Source organism: Lampetra planeri, chromosome 34, assembly GCF_965212315.1.
Source record: "Lampetra planeri chromosome 34, kcLamPlan1.2.h2, whole genome shotgun sequence".
In the NCBI taxonomy this organism is placed as follows: domain Eukaryota; kingdom Metazoa; phylum Chordata; class Hyperoartia; order Petromyzontiformes; family Petromyzontidae; genus Lampetra; species Lampetra planeri.
This window is the reverse complement of record NC_136140.1, coordinates 5,753,218-5,776,796: the sequence shown is the minus strand read 5'-3', so window position 1 is coordinate 5,776,796 and position 23,579 is coordinate 5,753,218. Positions and strand designations below refer to the sequence as shown.

The 23,579-nt window shown below is 45.5% G+C and overlaps 1 protein-coding gene across 1 annotated transcript in view; it reads left to right on the top strand.

Annotated features, from left to right (window-relative positions):
- CACNA2D2 (calcium voltage-gated channel auxiliary subunit alpha2delta 2) overlaps positions 1–23,579 on the top strand; it is a 99,302-nt gene that overhangs the window by 28,407 nt on the left and 47,316 nt on the right. Inside the window, exons 2-7 of the mRNA XM_078610585.1 lie at positions 522–603; positions 11,459–11,575; positions 12,725–12,784; positions 14,402–14,443; positions 18,987–19,131; positions 21,251–21,382. Of these exons, the coding sequence (XP_078466711.1) occupies positions 522–603; positions 11,459–11,575; positions 12,725–12,784; positions 14,402–14,443; positions 18,987–19,131; positions 21,251–21,382 (578 nt within the window). The remainder of the gene's footprint in view (positions 1–521; positions 604–11,458; positions 11,576–12,724; positions 12,785–14,401; positions 14,444–18,986; positions 19,132–21,250; positions 21,383–23,579) is intronic.

The following is a 23,579-nucleotide window of genomic DNA, read 5'->3' as shown; positions in this document are numbered from 1 at the left end:
TATTGGCCACATTCTTGGTGATCTGGGAATAGGCCACATGTTTTAACAACGATGACTTAATAAGTGTATGGATGTTAATACTGCTATTCATAATTGAAACAACTCTACATTAAATTTCGATTTAAAGTTTTCGTGACTGCAGGAATTCATATTCTTGGTTCTTTCAGTAAAGAACCAATAATATAACTGTACATTAAATTATGAATGAGAAAAAAAAATTTGAATGAAAAGCCCGCTGATTAGAAAATTCAGATTTTTATAAACCATAATTGGAAATTGGTAGGCATCTCGCCTGAATAGTTGGAGGAGTGGGTTTGAGGAGGGAGGCAGACAATTGACAATGTTTGCTTTCTACTGAGTCTGGGTGATGTGGGGAGACGGAGGTAGCTCGGAATTTTTGCCGACCACAGCGCTCTGTCACGTGCCTTGCCAATCTAAAGACACTCACCGGTGTATACGGTCACTGGTGTTCCGTTATACTTACCTCGGCCATCGCTGTCTTCATGTCTTGCGTGTTGCAGCATCAGGTACTGGGCGCGGAGGATCGAGAACGAACTGGACCGGGTGCTGCAGCTTGCCAGTGGCGTGGACCAGCTGAAACAGGTGCCAGGCCAGCTCCAATAACACCACCACCACCTCCGCGGTGGTCCCACGCTGCTTGTGCACAGCTGTTGTCTGCACCAGGGGTGGCCAAAGCGCAGCTTGAAAATCAAATGCAGTTCCGAGGCAATTCAGGCATTGCTCAATAGGGGCGCAGGTAAATTGTAACTTTTTAGTTTTAACTTTATTGTTTGCGATGGGCAACAATCTGCGAAAGCGTGAGCGGTTGGGGGGAGAGTACTCACCCCTGGAAGCAGAGCCAGACGTGAGTGCTCCCGCAGATTTCTAAATTCAAACCTTGGTGGCCAACTAGCACAAGCGAACCCGCCGTATCACTATCCCACTTGAGCACATCATGTGACCCGGCCATGCGAAGATTTTGGCGTAAAGGCTCATGGTGTCAGAAAATGTATCCAGCCTTGGTCTGTGACACCAGACAGATCGTTAGCATTTGTTTAATCGGCTATGCCATGCTGATGACACTCGTGGAAGCCGAAACCGGTCCATGGTTTGTTTTCATGAAACAAATGTTGCTGGACAATGTTGGTTTTGAAGTTTTGTAAACTGAACTAAATCGGAACTTACACCTCCTCATGTGTGGGTTGTTTGTCGGGTGCTCCAAAGGCCTTCCGCACACAAATTATACCTATTTAAAAAGCAACTGACCATACATCCCTATTGGCCAAACATGAAGGATTTGCCAAACATCCTCCAAAAGGCCATCCACCGAGGAAATGGAGTGGTGACATCGGCTCATGTGCTTTTGCTCGGTGGATTGTTACTTGGCAGGACGGCGAGAGATGGCGATGGCTTAGCTATGGGAGGCAGTGACGATCAACAGATCGATTGTCGCCGATGATGGTACACCATCATTGCTTTTTATTCAATCAGACTTAATTAGCAGTTGTTGCTAATTTGAATTTATAAATGAACATTGCCATTAAGCAATTATGAATCACGAAAATGCACATCACCGTTTTGTCGTCCATCGTTCGATGTCCTTATGAGAGATGGTTGCCTCTTACCACAAAAGGGCATGTGCTTTCCGTCATTCTCTGACACACTTCAAAGGCACTCGAGGTGTTTTCTTGTGAAAGCTCATTTGTCTCGAGTTGATGTAGTCCGCCGTGTTGATGTAATCTCACCACACGAGTCACCGAGGAGAATAAAACATCCCGTGTTAAAACCACAAAGTTGTTCCACCGCATGCCCTGTGCCTGGGCATTATCCCGAAGTGATTAGTGAATATATTTCCAATGCATCGTATGCAATGCACGTGCACGGCCGAACAAAAGGTGTGTGGGGGGTTCTATGATTTATATCATTAATTCATATCTTGGGTGAATACCAACGCCGGTTTACTCCGTTCCTGTGTGCTCATTTTAAGAGTTGTGGTCACAGAGGTCATGGCGCTGAGCAAGCACCGCTGAGATCCGGCATTGACATCCAGGTTTCAACCGCCTGTCATTAAATCGGATTTGCAAGTGGAGTGAGTTGCTGCTCTCATCCTGGTCACCCAATGGTTGCAAAAAAAAGCCCTCATCAGCAAGTTGAATTTGATTCCATGCTTATTTTGGCTACATCATTAAACCAGCACTGAAATGATACAAATTTTTTTGACCGATTAAAGTGCTGTCCACTATGATGAGATGCACTTCTGTGGGCCGGTCTGTAAACACGAAGGGTTACACCGCTTGCCAGAGATCGAAATGGATACTTAATCTCATTAAAATGTTATCCCAGCTCATGCCATAGCTGGGATAAAATTCACGAAAAAAAAACCGGATTTTTCCTGGGTAACAAGCATAGTAATAAATAATAAGGAGCAAATGTTATTTTTAAAATTGTGGTCACAGTGAGCCCATCTTGGAGGAGTCATCCACGAACCACAGAGCCCTCCGAGTGGCGAAGAGATGAGGGAAGGCCACCAAACCCGCTGATTGTGCCGTGTAATGAGGTGTTTAAATATTGAGGGGCACGCGCTTCCCTAATCCGTTATGACAGAGGCCTGTTTTAGAGAGAGCTCTCAGCCAGCGCTCGCACACAACCGCGTACGATGCACCGTCGCGAGGCAACTCACACACTTGTGCAAGGAGAGGGAGCATGGGCAACCCTTTAAACATTCATGGGGTGAGGCTGCACATGCCTTAGCTGCCTGTCGGAGGTCTTATAGAGAGCGGTAGTGCAGTGGTTTGCGTGCTGCGATGTGAACCCAGTGGCCCGAGTTTGATTCCCGCTCAAGGCCAACGCCAGTGACTATTATCTGAACTGACGCCGGTCTTCCCCTAGGTCAGCTCGGCCACAAACGTGCATCTGGTGTGGTGTGTAATCATCAACACTTGGGAGACAACATCTGCTGGGAGTGGTGCTGGCCACCAACCCCCTTGTATGCCATGCTGGCCTTCATAAGTGCTCGCTAACATCACTTGTCCCAACAGTCTGTCAAGGCTGTATGGGTGATCTTTGCCTTTTGTTTGAGAGATATGCTTGGCTATAGAGCCACGTGTATGCACTGTAAAATGGATTGAGATTTGATCCAAAAAGTTGTACCGGTCAATTGTTATCGATTTATATCTGGGAAAGTCTCACGGAGTCGCAAACACTCTTTCAGGAGGTGCCTGCATTGGGATGTTTGGCTAATTCCTTGCGAATAATTTTTTTCAAGACAATCATAGCTTAAATTTCAATTGTCGTGGACTCATTCAGGAAAAAAACCTTGCTCAAGCCCAAGACACTTTTATTCAGGGAGAATCCTGCATTGCAGTGTTTGGCCCATTCCTATGCGATTTATTTTGTAACATCATCGAATAGTGAAGGGTCTATGGCGATTGTGATTAGTGGAAGAGGTGAGGTGTTGAGTCATCCATTTCTTTTGTGTTGGTAGACCAAGTCAGCCGGTAGTAGGTGTTGAATCTACTTGGTATGCTGTCATAATGTAGCCGGACAACCCCCACCCACCCCGTGATTATAAATATTATTGTTTCATTGTTGTTGGGAAAGGAAAGCTCAAGAAAGTTCAGTGAACTGAAATCAACGGTTCGTTCAACTCGCACAAGACGATTGTTCACTGGGGCTGCTTGTAATCAGGGAAGTCCTGTGGGCTTCATCATTATCATCGTCTATTATTGTTCAAAAATAATCACAACCGCATATGAGCTGCCTCTCTATATGTTTTTCGTTTCTCAGTCTGCTTGTCCTGGTGCGTGTCGCGGCGACAGCGTGTAACAGTAGGGTGGTCCAGACCTCCCTTTCCCTGGTGACGGACTCCAGCACTACATTAATGTAGACTACACTATACACTACACCACTATACACTACACTATACATTACTATACACTACACTATACACTCCTATACACTACACTATACACTACACTATACATTACTTTACACTATACACTCCTATACACTACACTATACACTACTATACACTCCTATACAATACACTATACACTACACTATACACTACACTATACACTACACTATACACTACACTATACACTACACTATACACTACACTATACACTACACTATACACTACACTATGCACTACTATACACTCCACTACTATACACAGACGTATCTCTTCCTGGGGAATTCCCAGGCGTCCCCAGGCCAGCTGAGCGACAGTCCCCGCCAGCGCGTCATTGGCCGGCCCCGGGGTCTTCGCCCGCTGTCTCGATGTGCAGTTCAATATCTCCGCACGTATCTTCATCATACCTTAATGTGGCGTTTCAAAACAACCTTGCCCTACAACGTCTGTCCAATACATAGAGGAGAATGTAACGTTTGCCGCTATATACACTGACATCGTATTGTTAGACACACACGCAAGTCATCGTCTGTTCGATTTGGAATCTTGTTGTCAAAGCACCACTGGGTTGGTCTTTGCAGGCTACGTGTTGCCATTCCCTGGAAATATGTCCATTCTTCGGTGGCTTCACACATTCAAATCCAGTGCACTCAACCTCCTGAAGTCATTTTTCCACAATAAACAAAACCTGCGGTACAGCTGCCTCTATTGCCACGTCGTTTGCGTGGCAATCGAGGCAACAAAATACTCCCAACCCCCAAGGACCGCTGGAGATGTCTGAGGGCCGCTCTCAACAAATTGAGCACAGGCAGAGATCAGACACCGGTGTCATCGCACGCTGCAGTTCAACATAGTCAAAGAGAAAGTGTTACAGTACTACAAAACAAATCTGCGCAACAATATGCTGAGTACCAGCATGATTGTTATTCGTTTCCTTCCATTCAGCAGAAGTGTGATGATTGGGCTACGAAAGCTTCAAATCACGATTGAGCTCCCTGACTTCCTGGTCGCAAGCTTGACGAGTGCTTTGTGATTCGTGCGCTCAACGCGTTCGACTTGGCTGGGCGCCTTCATATTTACACATGCAAACATTACTTTGCAAATTCTTATATTTTTTCCGGTAAAGTCACGTAGGTAAAAAAATTAAATAAAAATTAATAAAAGTAAAATAAAAATCCTCTTACTTGATACAGCAGTCGTGCTGTGACGGTTCCACCTGAAGACGGAGGCTTGTGTTGCCTCCGAAACGTCGTGATTTTTATTTTATTTTTATTTAACTTTTATTAATTTTAATTTTTTACCTACGTGACTTTACCGAAAAAACCTAAGAATATGAATCCTTGCAGTAACGAAAGCTTCAAATCTAGAATTACTTTGCAAAGTTGAATCTCCTAACAGTATGGAGACTCCTTTGAGGTGGCCGGGTGGCTCAGAGGTCAGAGCACTGACCTGGCATTACCGAGCTCACGGGTTTGTCCAGGCAGTCTTCGCCTGTGAGTTAAACTGAGTTTCGCAAGTTTAATGAGTTGGTGGTCTCAACCCGGTCGTCAACGTCTGTTCCAAACAGCCGTAGCATTGAATATATTTGATTCTGGACATAGTGTTTAAAGTGCCATGTCTAAGAATTCAAAATATTAGTTTGACTGCCAAATGATAGACATTGCTCTCTGCTGCCCGCTGTGTGGACCAGAAGTCACTTGACATGATCTCAGAAGGAGTTTTGTGATGTCTGCATCCATGGGCCTAACCTCTGATACGGAGGGTCCTGCAGGTCTGTGATTTTCTGAAATGATTTTTCGTTTTGCGATATGATGCTGAATACGAGAAAAATATATTTTGAGCACTTCCTTGATGAGCTGGCTTTCCAACCTATTTGTGATGTTGCCTCTTCTGCTAGCTTTTAGGAATGTCATCTACTTTGCAAATTAGTGGCAGTGATCCATTTTAATTTGCACGTGCATTTACTGTGCGGTAAGATGATGGATTGCCACTGATTTATGTTTAAGACAAAATTAATATGTATTTTTACAAATTACTCCGGCGTGAGATAGAAAAAAGCAATGGCTCTTTTTAGATTGTAATCCGTTATTGTCATTCTGTGACACTGCTTAATGCAAATGATGCTCTCTAGTCTAATGAGTCGGTTCACAGCAGATGCTTGGATTGCCCATGCCCTGTTAAATTAACAAGCGGTGGCAAGATTTAAACTGATGAACCCATGCCGAGTGCCTCATTGGCAAATGCGCGATCTGCTAGGCTACCTCCAGTGGCTTCGCAGTAATACTTGCCGCAAGAAAATATTAGTCACGCGACAAATAAGTGGCATTAAAGTACATAAGTAATGTGGTGTTTACTGGCATCTGTATACAATTTGCTCTGCAGTTCAAAGAGAGGGGGGTGTATATATATATTTATTTATGTGTATAGTTAGGCTGGCCCCGGGTGAACAAGATTACATTAAAATAAAAATCTCTGGCCACTCCTAAACCTATATATTATTTTGCAATAGTTACCATGCCTGGTAGGTGTAGCCACTTTGTCATTGTTTAATTAGTGCAGCGGTACGTGAAAATCAATGTGTTTTTTTAATAATGGGGGTTAGCTTTGGCCTGACCCTGATAAATGAGGCAACCACGCCACGACGCAGGGGTTTCATTATCGCCGGCGTTCCCCTAAATGCCGAGCAATCTCCGACGCGCATCACCGATGGGTCGTTACGACCGCGCTCATTATGACCGCGCTCATTGTGAGGGTATCCAACTTCGCGCTCGGCCTCGAGCCCTGCGTTGCCTTGCCGTCCTTGCAGAAGTGGAAAAATTGCGTTTCCGGTACCAAATTTTTGTCGTGAGGTTGTGTCATTTGGGACTCGACCCGTTGAACCGTAAGCGAATAACGCGACGCCACAATTATATGGGTGCAAACGAGGTGATTCGATTTGTTTGGTCGTGTTGGGTGGTGGAGGGCCATAAGGACACGAACTTGGTCACATTATCTTGTGCCTGGCTTAGAATAGTGTCTCTGTTATTTCTTTGGTTGTGTGTCAATGTTTTTTGTAAGTTGTCTAATTCTACACTTATCTTGTTAAGCGATTTTTTTTTTGTTCGTGCGAAATATGTCATCATGAATAATTGACAACTCCTTTTTCAATTCACTGCTAGATGAAGGCCTGCCCATGACATCGACAGTGGAAGTTCGTTGACCCATGTTTCACCGCACGCTGGTTAGGTGCGAGTTGGTGAAGGGGAGATGGACCCAGGACCGCTTCCGATATCATTCCACCGATGATGTTAGCCATGCGTGGTAATCCAACTCGGGTCACCAGTTTCATAGCGCAGCAACTGCGCAAGCCACAGCCCCAGCCCTCCACTTCCATGTACTGTATATCCATCTGCCAAACAGTTGCCGATATGCTCCCACTTTGCCGTTCACCTGTCTATTTATATTCCGCTCAATTTAAATGCGTTACCCGATCGCACCAGGCTTTGGTGTCCACCGTGAAATAATGTCGCGTGCCGCGTGACGTCCCAGCGAATGAGGCAACGTTCATTACATGCAGGAGCAGTGGAGGTGGTGGAGGACGTAGATCACACGACAATAAGCCGGAGTGATCGCCCAAGGTGTCAAGGCATAACCTGCTGCGCACGCGAGTGCAGCGCCGTGTTCATCTCGTGCTCGGCCTGTATATTGTGCACGAGAACTCTGCACTTGGATGCCGCTTGCACGCCTGCTGCGGTAGCTGTTGTGCTGCTGCTGCCACTGCCGCCGATGGTGCCTAGAGAATTCCACCTGCTGAGATATTCAGGCCCGGATTGAGGGTGCTGTGGGTCGTAAGCCAGCATCGTTTACGCATTCTCCACCCGTACTATGTCGAGCCCATGGGCAGCTGCACACTCTGGCTGAGAGCTAATTGAGCCCTGGTGGCTGCGGCTTTGTAGGATCTCAGTCCGACTCTGTGCCCGTCGTCGGCGAGCAGCAGGATGGGCCTCGAGCGGTGTGGCAACGGGTTCCCAGAAGTGCCAGGCCCTACGTCGTAAAGGAAACCAACAAAACGGCTCGCTCGTGTAAGCCTGCTCAATTCTAAAATTTATATGGGCTCAGAGATGACGGCCGTGAGTAAAGTGCCACAGGGTGGGCTGTAATTATATAGTTCAATGCTATGAGCCACAGTTTTGGCATTTGGCCATCCCGAATAGGGGTGGTGGGGGGTGTTTAACTCTTAATGTGCATACGGAATCCTTTGTACATCAAAGGCACCTTTCCCGTTGTCTGCGGGAGGGTTGTCATGTTTTTCTTTTTATTTCCCCGCCCCTCCCCAATCTCTCACCTGTGACGTATATTATTCAACTTCTTGAAAGCCAGCATGTCTCCCGGCTGTTGAATGCACAACAAGAATGCGCAGCGACTTGAATGGCGGTTTTTTTTCCCACCGCTCCATTCGCAATCCGCAAGTATGCCATGTCCATTAAATATCGGCAACGAATGTTGTTGAACGATCTCTGCACTGGAAAATGTGATCTCGTGTTCGGTCGCATTCGGTACCACACTGTGCTGGCCTTTGCCAAAGCAGCTTTGGTACCTTGAGCAAGCGTGTTGCTCGTGGAAGCATGGACACACTGCACGCAACACGCTCAGCCCTTTTGTCAATCCACTGCTGGATGAGACCCTCGCCACGCCGTGCAGGTTGTAGGGGGGTTGTCTGACCACTCTTCACCGTGCCGGTTGGTGAAGTGCAAAAGTGCAGTGCAACGTTGGATTTTGCTGCACTGCTCCCCTTACGCCCACAACAAAGCCCCCCCCCCCCGTGTCACCTACACCACCTGTTACGCACGGGGGCCACCCATTTAGGCACTTTCCAAGCTTGCCTAACTGTGCCGAGGCCGGACAAATTCCTGGGTGAATTGGTCCACGGGTGTGACACTTAACGACTGACTGATTTGTTGTTGATATCGCGCACCCCCCTCTCGCTCATACGTGCTGGGGCGTCTCGGATCACTTTACATCGCCTCTCGTCCTCGGCACATTAGAAAGTGGCAACCCGCCCCAGCGGCAGCAGCGGGGTCCCCGTGCGGAACAAGGAGACCCGGGCACGCCGGCTCTTGCCAGTCGAGGAGTGACGATCGCTGTGACTAATTTTCAATTGAAGTGAAATATTTACCGAAAGAACCAAAGAGTATGGATTCCTGCAATTACGAAAGCTTCAAATCAAGATTCAAGTGATGTTGCTTGGAAAGCAGAGACGCCTCCACTCGCTTGGGTAAGATTACAGTTTTTTAGGGAAATTAATACAACGTTGCTCAGCTTTGAGCCACCTTGGCAAAGCCTTCATAAATAAAAAAAATCTCCGATCCCTTCCTCCTTTAATGAATATTTAATCGCGACTTGAAATTTTAATCGCGACTTGAATTGGGCCTTGTCTCAAAATTATGTAAATCAAATCATTTTGGGAAAGGTTTATATCACTCCATGGTTTCGTAGAGATTAAGCGATTGTATTGGAGACATCCACCTTCGGGGGCAAATAGGCACCTGGATTAGGCAGCACAACAAGTAGATCGTTGGCTGTGACCGCGGCGTTTGAGTTAATTCCTCGTGTGCGGCCGCTTTCTCTGGCCGCCCAGGTTTTTGCCTCTCGCGTCCAAAATGCAATCTGCAAGACGCCATTCTTACAGCGAGAGAGGGGACGGAGGAGTCCCTAGACTCAATAAGCATTTTCTAGGTGAAGAAATCGATGTTCATACGTTTACCCCGCTACACTCGTAACATTACAGTACGCTTGTAAACATCCGAACTGGGGAGGGGGCGGGGGGGAGGTGAGAAAGGAGCGATGACATGCAAGAAGAAAAACCATAATATGATAATGTGCGCGGAGCCGACTTTGGGAATATGGCACGGAGGAACCCTGTAGACACGCCATATGCCATCGCCAAATGCTAAGACCCCCCCCCCCCCCACACGTGGCGGGCTTTATGGGCTCCGCAGCGGAAATGGCAGGAGACCTGAAAGAGTGTGCCGGCTGCGCGTGGCCATGGCGACGCCGGCTTGCGCTGTTTTCTTTCGTGCGCATGAATAATTGAGAGTTCCTAACGATCGGGGTGGGGGTGGGAAAGGCGGATGGTTGGGAGCGGGAGTGGGGGCGGTGGAGGGAGCTGGGGCGGGGGGGGCGGCAGAGGGGTGTGGGTTGGCGGGGGGGGGGGCAGCAGTTCTGCGGTGGGGGGGGGGGGGGCAGCACCTCCGACGGTCACTAATGCCGCGAGAGCGCCGGCCCCCTTCGTCGTGCGCCGGATGGGGGGCCCCCGCCGTGGGATTGAGGGACGCGCGCTGGGACGCGTCCGCCCGGGTGACTGAACACCCTCCTCCTCCTCTTCGTGGCGGGCATCGGTCCGAGGGGCCCGGGCCGTCTGCCGAGAAGATAAATAAGTTGAATTAATAAGCAGAAGGAAAAATCCCTCTGCTCAGCCAGCGCCGTCGGTTGAAAGGTGTGTAGAAATTAATTGGAAATAGCCTCCGCAGGAGGATTGATCAAAGTGCACACTGGCTTCCTTGGAGTGACGCTTTCAAGCCGCTGGCACTTTTGATTTGCTCTCCAAGGCTTTCGACAGCCCGATCATTGTCAAATGTTTAACCGAAACGGGTACAGCAAGTGCCAAGTGTGCCACGACCGTTCTTAATTGTCTGACACTTTTAATGGGGGAGCGGTGGCTAAGTCTTCACCCCACACCTCTTATTTGCACGGTTGGCTACGTACGGTGCGACAGAAGTTCAACGTACATACACGTACATACGCTGCACTACGAACGGGGACTTCGATTTCCGGATTCCCAACCGGTCCTGGGCTCTTGCTTCACAACCCGCACTGTGCAGCGTGGTGAACCGTCATCACGCAACGCCCCATGACTGATATTGTGCGAGGAGCCCTTTATCCAGCAGTTGATTGACAGAACAGATTTTTTTTTTTTTAAATCGAGTCTGCGATGTTGGGCATTCTGGCCACGATGATTAAAACAGTGGAGGAGGGGGGTCACACACGGTCTGAAGGGTTGCGCAACCCAAACGAGACATTATTATCGAGAATGTAACTTTGCTTTTGGCTGTCCGTATCGTACATGACCATGTGCGCGCTCGTCACCGTTGTCGCTGTGCGTCTCCGATAGCGTGTCGTTCGAGAGGTAATGCAGATCGCGGCACGAGAGCGTCTGCCGCCCGACACCTGTCGGGCCGTTGACTTAAGGGCGACTGAAAGGCCGGCTGCGTTTTACATCGGTTCTCTCTGTATACTTTGCCAGCGAACTGTTACTGATACAAAGGCAAATATGTACATCGCACTATTGTCAGCGGGTTCATATTAACACCCCCGGTTTCCCTGGCCGTGTAGGAGATGTATCGTGTTGTCATGGCACTTTTGCTGACCCGTGCCGTTCTTTCGAAATTGCTATTTTTGCCAAGACCTGCTTATTTGAGTGTAAAAGATGCTTCTGGCAGAACACGCTTTTGCCCAAGCCATCCGTAAACCCGATGACACGTCTTCCCCTCCCGCCCTCTCCCGCAGCTGTACAAAGAACAAAAGAACGACTTTGATATTGAAGAAAATGAAGATAAGAAACTGGTGGAGAACGTGTCGGCCGAAATTGAGAAGCTGTTGACGAACAAAGTAATAGCATTAAAGGCAAGTACAGATGATTGGTCTTCTCTGCTGGGCTTGAGATCCGATGTGAACACCAACGGCATAGTTGTTGTGTATTCATCTTCTTGGTTCTTTCGGTAAAGTCATGTAGAAGGGAAGTAATAAAATAATAAAAATTAAACATAATATTTTATTTTTATTATTTTATTAATAAAAATAAAACATAATATTTTATTTTTATTATTTTATTACTTCCCTTCTACGTCACTTTACCGAAAGAACCAAGAAGATGAATCCCTGCAGTCACGAAAGCTTTAAATCGAAATTGTTGTGTATTGTTTATGAGAATACCCCAGATGTCTTTATGAGGACACTTTGCTTTGTTGCTACTGCCCTTCTTAATGGAATGAAGCCCCTACGTGAAATGTGACAGCAATGCATTGACATTGTTTTTAAAGTGCAATAGAGAGAGTTATTTGGGGACCGGTATTCCAGTGTTGGAAATGGTATCGGTAATAGATTGCAATAAAGCAAATTGTATATTATGAACACAATTAGAGAAGACTCCTTCTTTAAGCATGTGCTGTCGAGTATTTTTTTATCTCAATTCAACAACGATTGCTTTAAAACGACATCTACACCAGTTCTTAATTCTTAAAACATTATTTTCATCTTCTTGGTTCTTTTGGTAAAGTCACGTAGGAGGGAAATAGTAAAATAAAATTGTTATATTATTATATAAAGTTTTTAAATTATTTTATTATTTCCCTTCTACGTGACTTTACCGAACAAATCAAGAAGATGAATCCCTGCAGTCATGAAAGTTTTAAATCGAAACATTATTTTCATTTAAAAAAATAGCAGAATGTGCATTAGGGGGCAACAGTTACGGCGGCATACTATGGCATTAACAAGGTAATGATTCTTGAAATACCGTGCACTAGAAGCTAACAACAATTACGGTTTCAGCTAAACTTAAACGGTGTCAAATTCAAGCTCGTTAAAAAGATTTATAATACGACATCTTAAAAACAACCGCTGCCATGCGATGCAAGAGCCGTGGCATTATAAATCCAAACAATATTAATTCCATTTTAATGGTTGCATCTCGCCACTCGTATACTTAAGTCTAAACGTAATCGCCACTTGTAATATAACGCTGTATCTTTGTGCGCTGTGTGCCCTTTGCAGAAGCTAACGGAAACGGCAGAAACATTACAGAAAAATCACCAGTGGAATGATGACATCAAGGTGTGTTATTTATTTAGTTCTTCTTTCAGGAACCATTAACATCCCACTGCTGGGCAAGAGACTTGCCTCCCCAGTGCCCTTCCGCTCTGCACCATCGCTTGCCACCTCCATCCAGTGCGCTGCTCCACATCTTACCATCTCATCCCGCCGCCATCTTATTTTCTGTCAACCTTTCTTTCGTCTTCCTTTTCATTTCTCTCCGTCCTGTTGTTAATTATCCCCATCTGATGTTCTGGACGATTGTTCTCCTGCCCAATTCAATTGTTTAGGGTTTTTTTTCCCCGCCCACTGTGTAAATGACAATACAGGTTATGGTTAATACACAGCCACACATGCACGGTCACAGGCCTTTTCCCGGGTTCAATCGCCCCATACTGGCTCTATGAATTAATCAACCAACCACGAGCCCCATTGTGCAGCGGACAGCATTTTGCAGATCTCCCAAAGAACAAACGCTCTCTCGTATTCATAATTGAAAACTATTGGGTGGAGGAGGGTCTTATGGATGGAATTTTGGTCACTTAATTTCGTGGCCTCACCAGCTAAAATCAACGATGAATCATCATATTGGCTGCAAGAGCTACTTGTTGACCCCCCCCCCCCCCCCCTCATAGTGAACCGCAGAGGCAGTTGGTCAATTTGGCCAAACTACCACAAGCCAAGGCTCTGTGTATCAACTATGATCCCAATTTAACCGAACTGTACTGAACCTCCCCCTGTCGCCCCCCCAAGCCGACCCCGAGTTTACAAGTAACTTTCAATATTTTATGAAATATTCGATTAATCGTTGAACGTGCAAATTGATCATGCGATTCACAAAAGATTAATGTGCGGCGCTCGCTTGAATAAACGTCGACGTATGTTTGGCATCAGCACGTGTGCCTGGAATATAAATTCCCAACCGTCGTTCGGGCATTGATTGACGTCAAACCCATTCTGCAGTTGATGGCAGACTGGAATCAATCAGAATGCTTAGAAAGATTCCTCGGTAAGAATGTTAAGATCTTAAGGCCTTCAAAATGTCCCATTTGTATTGAGGCATTATGAGTCTCTTTTCAAAATTTCCCTGACTTGATTCATTGTGACGTTGTAATTACTTGGTTGATCGGTGATTAATGCGTAGCAATTGACGCTTGATTAATACCGCGCGATTAAAAGTTTGGGTAGCCACACTTATTTTGTTAACCACGCGAGTCGTGCCTGCTACCAGAATTTTGATTTTGAATTTCTGATTCGGCGAATGGAAAGGAATGGCACAGGAAGAGGTTGCAACTGGAAAAAGGTGCATGTTGGAATAGGCCCCCGAGGAATCGAGATTTATTTTCTGGCCCCGAAAGAAATGTAACTTACGGGGCGTGCACGATGGTGCGGTGACACCGGGGCAGTGTCGCGGGATTCATGGCAATGATGGTGGCAATAGTTATCCTTTCCTCCGCACATCTGTTTTAGACGGCACAGCAAGGCACTGGCTGTGCGCAGGATATACCCACACACATACCGGAGAATTCTCTTGTCAGTAGGAGTTGAAGCAGGTTCTGTTTACTGCCTTGCTCTTTGCTGTATTATTTATATCAACACTGATTCACCGAGACCCTTTTTGTTGTTTTCTTTTTTTAGGAAGAAAATGTCACCTATTTTAATGCAAAACAACACATTAAGGTAAGCGACGGTTTAAGCATTTTCACGTATGTTACGGGTACGTTAATTACTCAACAGTGTTGTTTTTTTTAGTTTGACAAGTCCCTTACAATATCACGGCACCGCATTTTTAAATGTACAATTAATTTTTTTTTGTTCATCATAAAACGCACCGTGTCTACAAAGGATATTTTTTTTGTTGTCAATGTCCTCACGTTTTGATAATGAATGGTCTACTTTCACTCGGAATAAGCCCGGTCTCGTCAGATCTTGGAAGCCAAGTTGGTGCCGAGTCTGGTTCGTGCTCAAATGAGCGACTCGCACCAAGAGCAGTACCCAGGTGTTGTAAACAAGGGCCTGTGAAAGGGGTGGTCAAGATGTGGCAGCATGGCAAATGGGTGCAGTCCACAGACAATTGGCTGGACTGGATCCCTCCCTCTTTGAATTGTTTTAAATCTGTGTGAAGCTTCGAACTTTACACCCCTAGTTTTGTTGGGTTGTTTCCGGGCACTCCAGTTTCTTCCCGCACTTGTATAAACACTCATCATTAATTGCCTGAAAACATTTTATGAATGTAATTGGCCAAACATCCCAATTAAAAAAAAGAGTATTGAGACTCGATGAGACTCTCTGTGGGTAATTACATATCATGTATATTAAAATATACTGATAAATAAGCTCTTAGGATTATATGTAAGTACAAATAATGCAATCCTATTTCCTACGAGAATGCTATATTTAAATCTTATAAAATTAGTATTGCCATTACATTCTCACGAATTTGAAACTCATCCATGGCTAAAATGGATTTGAAAAATGTATTTAATTAATTGTTACAAAACATTGAAATACAGTGGCAAAAAGTCTACAAAATGACTCCATGTTCAAGCATTGACATTTAATGCATGACCGTAGTTTACATATTACATTAAATTAATTGAACTGCAGTTTGAAAATAAACTACTTTATTGTGTTATTCTGCTGTTGTGTCCGCGTTTTAATTAAAATGGTTGGATTTTTCTCAGCTCGACGTTAAGCCCTATGTGCAGTTCCCCAAGGTTTGACGGATGTGCCAGTGGAAAGTTGTGTATCGGAACTAATCCTCTCTTTCCCTTTACCCGGTTTCTGAACAGTTTGTCATCCGATCTGAAAATATAAAGGGGACCTTGGTCATGAACTCTTGCAAATACTACCACGTCACCTCTCATATGCCATTGTTATTGCCATTGTTATTGTTGTTATTATTATTAGAGCCTCACTTATTGGTAGTCCACACGTTTTTTAGAGTGAGGGTGAACAGCGGCGATGCTTTATGTTAATTTGCTCCCAGGAGTCTGTGAAATTTTGTATGAATAATTAAATGTTTTCCAATCTGAAATTTTCATTAAAGGCAGCACTTTGCAGCGTGCATCAGGGATAGATTGAGTTTTCAAAACATTATTTTTTTTTGTAAAGCATAGGCTTATTTGTTATCCTGAAATTAAGATGTTCCTGTATGTAAATTTCAGGCACATTTCAAATACAATAGTTGTATAGATTGGCATGCAAACATTGTCAGATTATTTATTCATGTATCTTTATCATAATTATTATGCTGATTTTTCATCTAATTTTTATGTAAATAAATTCATGTTTTACACATTGTTAGTGGTACTTCCAGATTTGGAGTAACGTTTTTTACTACATTATACAGCGGTACACAGTGCGTACTGTGTTTGTAACTTGACTTAAAGCTTTCGTGACTGCAGGAATTCATATTTCTTGGGTCTTTCGGTAAAGTCACGTAAATAGGTTCAAAGATAATAATCTGTTATTTTTTATTCTTTCTTTGAACCTATCTACGTGACTTTACCGAAAAACCCAAGAATATAATGTTTTTGTAATTATCACACCAATTAATGATCTAATTACAATTCATATCATGAAGTATGTATATTTGATTTTCATTCTTTTGTTATAATTAATAGAAAACGCCAATGATATGCCATGGAAAATTTAGTTTAAATATTTAAGAAAGCAAACTTTACATAACTTGTATTAAATTGAAATGTATTTTTGCTGGCGATATCCAAAAGTGACGGAATTTGCATTGGCAAAGTGGCTTTTTAAATAAGCAAAAAGTAAGTTTTAAATGTCTTTGTAATGTTCAGCTAGGCCTATAATAAATTAGACGATAACTTTTATTTTTAACCCATGTTTCTGTAGATCCACTCGACTATTACATTAAATATCCGCTATTTGTTACTGGGTGCCCAGAAAGGATAAAGGTATAGCCCTGGCAATTGCTTGCCCACACCACGGCTGGCGGAAGGGGCCTTCTCTAGAGGGAGGCGGGCGAGCGCCTAGAGCTCCCAGTACCCAAGTTCAGTGTCAAAAAAGGGCACGGCTGCCCATTGCCCCTTGCATCGCCCGTTTGCCCATCGTCGGTGACATTGGGCGCCGATCCAAACCGCCCGCGGAGGTGCGTTTTGGCCGTCGGGATTTCCGTCCGCGCGAATGAAGCACCGCCGCTGCTGGTTGGTTGCGAAAGGAGCCAAGCAGGCCATGGAGTAAATGAAACTGGCTCTGAGTCGTTGCCCCCGGACATAACGGAGCACGACGACTCCATTTAGATTTTTTTTTGAACGTCTATTGGCACTCGGCTCGACGGCATTAAAATCCCACCGACTTGGTGCGGGGGGACCACACACGCGACATCAATTTACACGTACGTCAGTTAGCTCTCGTTGATATGCAAATCATTCATTAATATGCACATTTTAGATGCCGTTGGTGTATATATATATATAAATTGGGCAGTGGAAAAAATGATGCACGTCTGTTGATCGGTGGCACTGTGCAAGCGCTGGACTGCTAATATCGGGGGACAGGGAGTGCCTCCCAAATATTGGGATCTCTTCCCGCGGGTCAGTCGAGAAAACTTAAGTGTACCGTAACGCATCGGCAGCAGGCAGCCATGGGCATTGGTGTTACTTATCTTCAGACTGAGTGCCCCCTTCTTTCAAGGGACCTCCAGACCACTCTTCCACTATGCATGGATGTGGGGGTACACAATTTCCCCCCCCCCCCTGCCATCATTAAGGGTAATGTAGCAGAAGATGGTGTATTGGCGTTATTTGGTATTGCGTACTTAATTTGTTTTTAATCACTGTGAGATTTCCAGTAATTGCGTGCATTTAGCCCACATACTCCGTAAAAATCGAATGTAAGCGAAACTGGATTCTGTATCTCCACATACAAATAAATATGTTTGAGTTGTCAGCCTATTGACTTTCCAGTCCAATATTATTGGGCAGCATTTGTTTAAGCATGCGAACTCTGGACCTGTTTCGACCTTCTGGGACTCATCAGCAGTGCAGTCAGACTCATTAAGGAAATGCTCCCAGATAAGCAGATGTTATCGGCAGCAGTATTAAGAGCTCCTGTGATGCTGCCGAAGATCACTTCATTTTAAAAACATTAACGTCAGGTGCATTCGTGTTTAATGTTTAAAACCTATTAATATTATTAGGTCGATTTTTGTTGTTGTATCACATTAGTTACTCTATTAGCAGGTGATGTTGGTATTATTTTGAGTCCATGATCTATCCTGGATCAAAAACAAACTTGTGGCATGATTTTTTTCGTGGAATATAAATTACCCATGGTTTTCCTTCCTTGTGTAGTGTTTTATTTATTCCTCCCAAAGTTTCTTTTTTTTTGCCTCTACAGAATGAAGTGAAACACTCACACGATTTTATAACAATGCTAGAAGTGACCATTAACAAAGCAACCTTCCCCTTTAACGTGTGGTAATGGAACAAACAAACTAAAATACTCTTCCTCATTCCCTGCATTATTACATATGCCTCGCCTGCTTTGACATTGCCCCTCTTGGAACATTTATTTGCTTCAGTTTGCCAGTAAGCAAACAGTGATGTGGTTATCCATAACCACAATCTGTTCTCAGAGCTCAGAAGGCCTCACTTTAAGCCTCATTCCTTTTTTCCGCTGCTTCATTTTGGCTTTTAAACCCACTCCAAGCCTTCATCTTCGCAGATCCATGCTCGTTCAACTCGAGATCTTAACTCCTGGTTCACAGCTCCCTTTTGCCACTGCTGGGCATGGCAAAGAAATCTTGGCTTGAACCTTCATCATCCGTATTTCTCCATCTGCTTCATCTTGGCTTTTATACCCATTCAACCCATTCAACTCACAGATCTTGGCTCAATCAACTTCAAATTTAACTCTTGATGAACAGAGACCCCCTTGTGCCTGCTGGGCACAGCAAAAGGGGCCCACGCTGCGTTTCGTCCATAAAACACAGAACTCGCAAACAACACAGGCCCTCCCCGCCGTCTTTTAACGGGCATGGTTAAATAAGTGCCGTAGAATCTCCAGAGTAAATCCATGATTGACATGCAAGAGGCCTGCTGTAGATTTGCTTGCAGTTTGGAGTTTGTGCATTTCTTGTTTGTTGCACTCCGCCGCTAGCAGCGGTGTGTGGTTTACGTGCTCGGGCTGACCGTGCACTCGTGCGCGCCCCCCCCCCCCCCCTTCCTCCCCATATCTCTGCGACGGGCAGATGACGAACGAAGGCGAGGACGAGGGGGAGGAGGAGGTGTTCCCGAACCAGATAGACGCCAAGTTCGAAACCGACCCGGCGTTCAAGCGTCCCGTCAATGACAGCTACACGGCCGTGCACATCCCCACGGACATCTACCGGGGCTGTGAGTTGCCGGTTCGCCAAAGTCTCTGAAGCTGCTGCCGCTCGCTCCAGCTGGGATGGAGGAGTTCGCTCCGCGCTCACGCTCTTGCCCCCTCCACCCACCCACCCACCCACCCTCCTCCACGGGGCATTTGTTTAATGTTTTACAACCAAGGTTGTTTAAAGGGTTTATGCGCTAGCCCTGTCCCTAACAGCGGAGGGGGGCACTATAGACCTCGTAAAGATGATCCGAAATGAACAAGGCCACAACGTAAAGTTGTTATGTACTTGTTATGTGCTTACTTTTATTATTACGATCTCCAACTGTAATTTGCATAATCTTTGTAACCTTTCCATACTCTGAAGAAAGGGCTATTGCTCAAATATTAGCCTGATTATATATTATATATTTTTTCTATTATAAAGCAGTGCAAGTCACGGAGACGGTGAGATTAATTTTAGTCTGTCCCCCAATGCCTGCCATTTCGAGTGCGTGGTCTAATCCCGTACATAGTCAAAGCTTCGTAACCGACCCTTCTATTTCAACTCGTTGAGTGACATTCTGCGCCCCTGTCTAGGTGCTCGGTAATCACGGTTGATCCACCGAGGACATGGAAGCTCATCCATTGCGCAGCTTTGCTCCGACCTTTATGAATTACTTCGACTGACATTTACTCTTACCGACTGGCCACCCAGTTCTGTTGGGTCTGCTGTGGCCTGTGAATAGCACGCAGGACAATTCAACAATTGAATATACAAGACCTGTGCACCTTTAACAGCTCCCAATCAAGAATCCAATTTGGAGACCTCGGCCAGACATATATTGGGGAACAGGTTAATTATGTTTGGCTGGTGTGTGTGTGTGTGTTGGCGTGCGTGCGGGTGTAATTTATTCACTTGTGTACACGAATATCGAATGTGTGTGTTCATTTATATTGCGTGGGGAGTGATGGTACCCTGACTGATGCGCTCATGTATGGTGCTGGTGATGCAGACTCCATTCCCAGCCATGCAATTTGTATCTCAGACCGAGTGGGAACTACGATGCTCGACATAATGATACGCGTGAGTCTCATTTGTAAAAGACCCAATTGTTAGTGCAAGTGCATTTTGACCTTTCGCTGTCAAATCAATGTCGCCCAATCAATGACACGCTCAAGTTACAGAGATAATTCCTAAATAAAGGTAATGGGCTTCTCGCAGGTATAAGTGTTTCTCGTGCGTATGTGGTGATGCAGTGTTTCATGCACTATGTATTATGCATGTGCATATGTGTGTGGGAATCAGCAGTGCAGTGGTTAGCGCACTGCGCTATGAACCCGGCGACCAGAGTTGGATTCCCGATCACGGCCAACACCCCAGTGATGATTATCTGCACCAGTCCTGGGCCTTCCCTAGATCGACCTGGCCTGAAATGAATACCCGGTGCGATGTCTAAGCATCGCCACGAGGGAGACAAAGGTGGCCGGGCTTGGTGCTGCCCCCCCCCACCCTTTCAGGCGCTGTGTCGGACTTCATAGGTGCTCGCTAACAGCACTTGGCTCAGTAGTCTTTTAAGGCTATACAGGGGTTCTTTGCCTTTGTTGTTTATATATATCTGTGTCTGTGTTTGAGGCGCGGAAGTGGTTAGTGCACTGCACCGTAATCCTCGTCACATGGTTTCCAATCCTGGCCACGGCCAACTCCCGCAGTTGAAAGGCGGATTGGTGCGGCGTTTAACACACTGCCATGTCCCGCGGTGCTCTTAATAAGTGCACGCTAACAGCACTTTCCTCGACGGTTTGCAAAGCGAGACAGGGGACCTCCGTATTGGTGCATAGGTTCTCGCAATCGTCCTTCTGCAGCCCTCCGACGTGCTTTGGGGACGTGTACCGAGTGTCGATCGGCACGACGTCCGACGTTTCAGGAACTGAAGGAGCTCACCGAAATGTGGGGCTCCTTTATTTCCTGAAGAATCTTCCGACCATGCGGACGTAAGCGTTCTGACGTTGCGCCGAGCAGGACTCGGTGCAACCAGAAGCGACAGATAGGGCCATCTTTTGGCCATCTTTTGGCCCTATCTTGGTACCTATTCGAGCGTTGCGTGGCTTGTCGTGCCGCATGCACAGACGCGCCATGTAACCTCCTCTTGTCGTCCACAGCGACGATAATTCTGAACGAGCTGAACTGGACGGCGGGGCTGGATGAAGTGTTCATTAACAACAAGAAGGAGGACCCCACACTGATGTGGCAAGTGTTTGGCAGCGCCACGGGGCTCACGCGCTACTACCCAGGTAAACCGCGGCGCCTGCGACGCACGGATAGCCGCGCCTCTATTTTGCAATTCCAATTTTCTTTCGTCGTCTTTGGCAGTCATCCATCCACTGCCGTAGTGCGGCGGTGAGTGCACCGTAATCCTGCTCACGTGGGTTCCAATCCCGGCCATGGCTGACGCCCGCAGTTAATAGGGTGCTATCAAAACAAATCCTGGGCCCCCAGAGGTCAACTCCGCATGAGACGAGTGCACGGTGCAGAGCGTAAACGCCACTACTGGAGAGACGATGCCGCGATCCCTCCCGGCGACCGCAAGCGCGCGCCGGGCTCACTGCTCCATCTCCGTGGTGGTTGCGATCTCGGGTATCGGATTTGTGCACGGCTGCTTTTCTTGATGGTCAAGAGGGTGTCTTTCCGGTTCATTTGTCACTGCGTCTCTCGGTTGTGATTCACCGCATGCATCCTCTCCGTGTTTCTTTGGGAACGTTTCGGCTTTTGTTCTGTGTTTCCAATCCGTATTCCGCGGCTGGTAATATTCACTCGTTGAAAACGTGCACCTTTAAGCACGCAGGCACATGGCTTATAATCCTACGAAACAGGTTCAGAAAGCCTGCTTGGCTTGCCAGATACGATAAGATCCGGTGCATTCCGAGTGTTTTGTTCGTAGGATTATAAATATTTGCCACAACTTGCAACTGCAATAACAGATTTTTTTTTATTATATGGCATAAACCAATTGTTATATGGTTTCAATGATTTATCTTCGTAATGGCTTACTTGAAGATTACACAAAACGGCTTTAGGGTATTGGCATTGCTCTAGATGTGCATTTCTACATCAAACAATGATATGGATTTCAGTCCACTCATTTATCCGCATCTCAAATTTTGACAACATAACACAATTCTTGAATGGGGGAAAAAAAAAACATTACAGTAAATATCTGCTCTGGATTATTAACCAGTTTAAAATGTATGGAAAGTATTCTAGATTTCCCCCTTTTCCTTACAAGACAAAATAAACCGCCACTTATTTCAAATTTTCTTGCTGTGGTTTCACACCTGATGATTGCTTGTGTTGCAATCGAAACGTCGTGAGAATTTTATTGTTTCATGTTTATTATTTTATTATTTTCCTTCTACGTGACTTTACCGAAAGAACCAAGAATATGAATCCCTGCAGTCACGAAAACTTTAAATCGAAATCTATACCTAAATGGGTCAATGTATTTTTTTCATGGATTACAAAAGCATCAGCTGCTGTGCCGATAATTGTCGAAATAGTGTGATACTTACGGTGGCATATTAACAGTTGTGCATGCTGATAATGAAGTGATATTTATGACTTGTCCTATTTAACTTGCGCATGCTGATTTTCTTCATTCAGATTTCAAATTAAGATTAAGGCCCGATAAATAGGCCACAAGGCTGTGTGTCATAGGTGTCCTGCTACGGTACAGACGTCATTCAGGTCCACTCTTAGTCTCAATCGTGGCCACGTAGGTCGCGTCAAAAACGCCGAGAGTCGGTACATGCTTTACATGTTGCAGGAATAGGGAACGTCAGCCTGTAATCGTCAATCATTACGACTCCGTGTGGAGTGCATTTGCGTTCTCGACTTTAAAGGTTGACGTGTCGAACTTTTGTGGGTCCATGCTAGCATTGTCGTTTTGACATTAACATACGAAAACATGGTTTTCGATTTGCCACGCAACACAGACATGTTATGTACGTAGGCTTTCACGACTAATGTTATGATTATCGTACAAGATGGACAAAATCTATTGGCCTGTTTGCCCATGACGTGACAACTCGATTGGATTGGCTCTGTCGGGTGATGGAGGGTTCTCGTAAAATTATTGACATCATGCCTTTACGATGATCGAACCCAAAATAAACTACTTACGAATCGCACGTAGACATGTTTGGCAACAAAGACACACATCCCCGTTACCTTCTTAACTGAGTAACAAGGGTAACGGTCATCAGACCTGACTTGCGAATCCAGACGTCGCCGATTCGTTTCCATCTCTTGACAGTTGAAACAACGGCGTAACGTCTCCTAGATCGGTGCATTCTTCACTGACATTCCACTGGAAACAATGTTTCACGGCTTCTTTTGATCCGGTAATCGATTTGCAAAACGTTTACCGGTTTTGTCGTTTTAACAACCCTAGTCCGTAGTACCGTGGTCGTGTTTATGGTTCCGAGTGCTGAG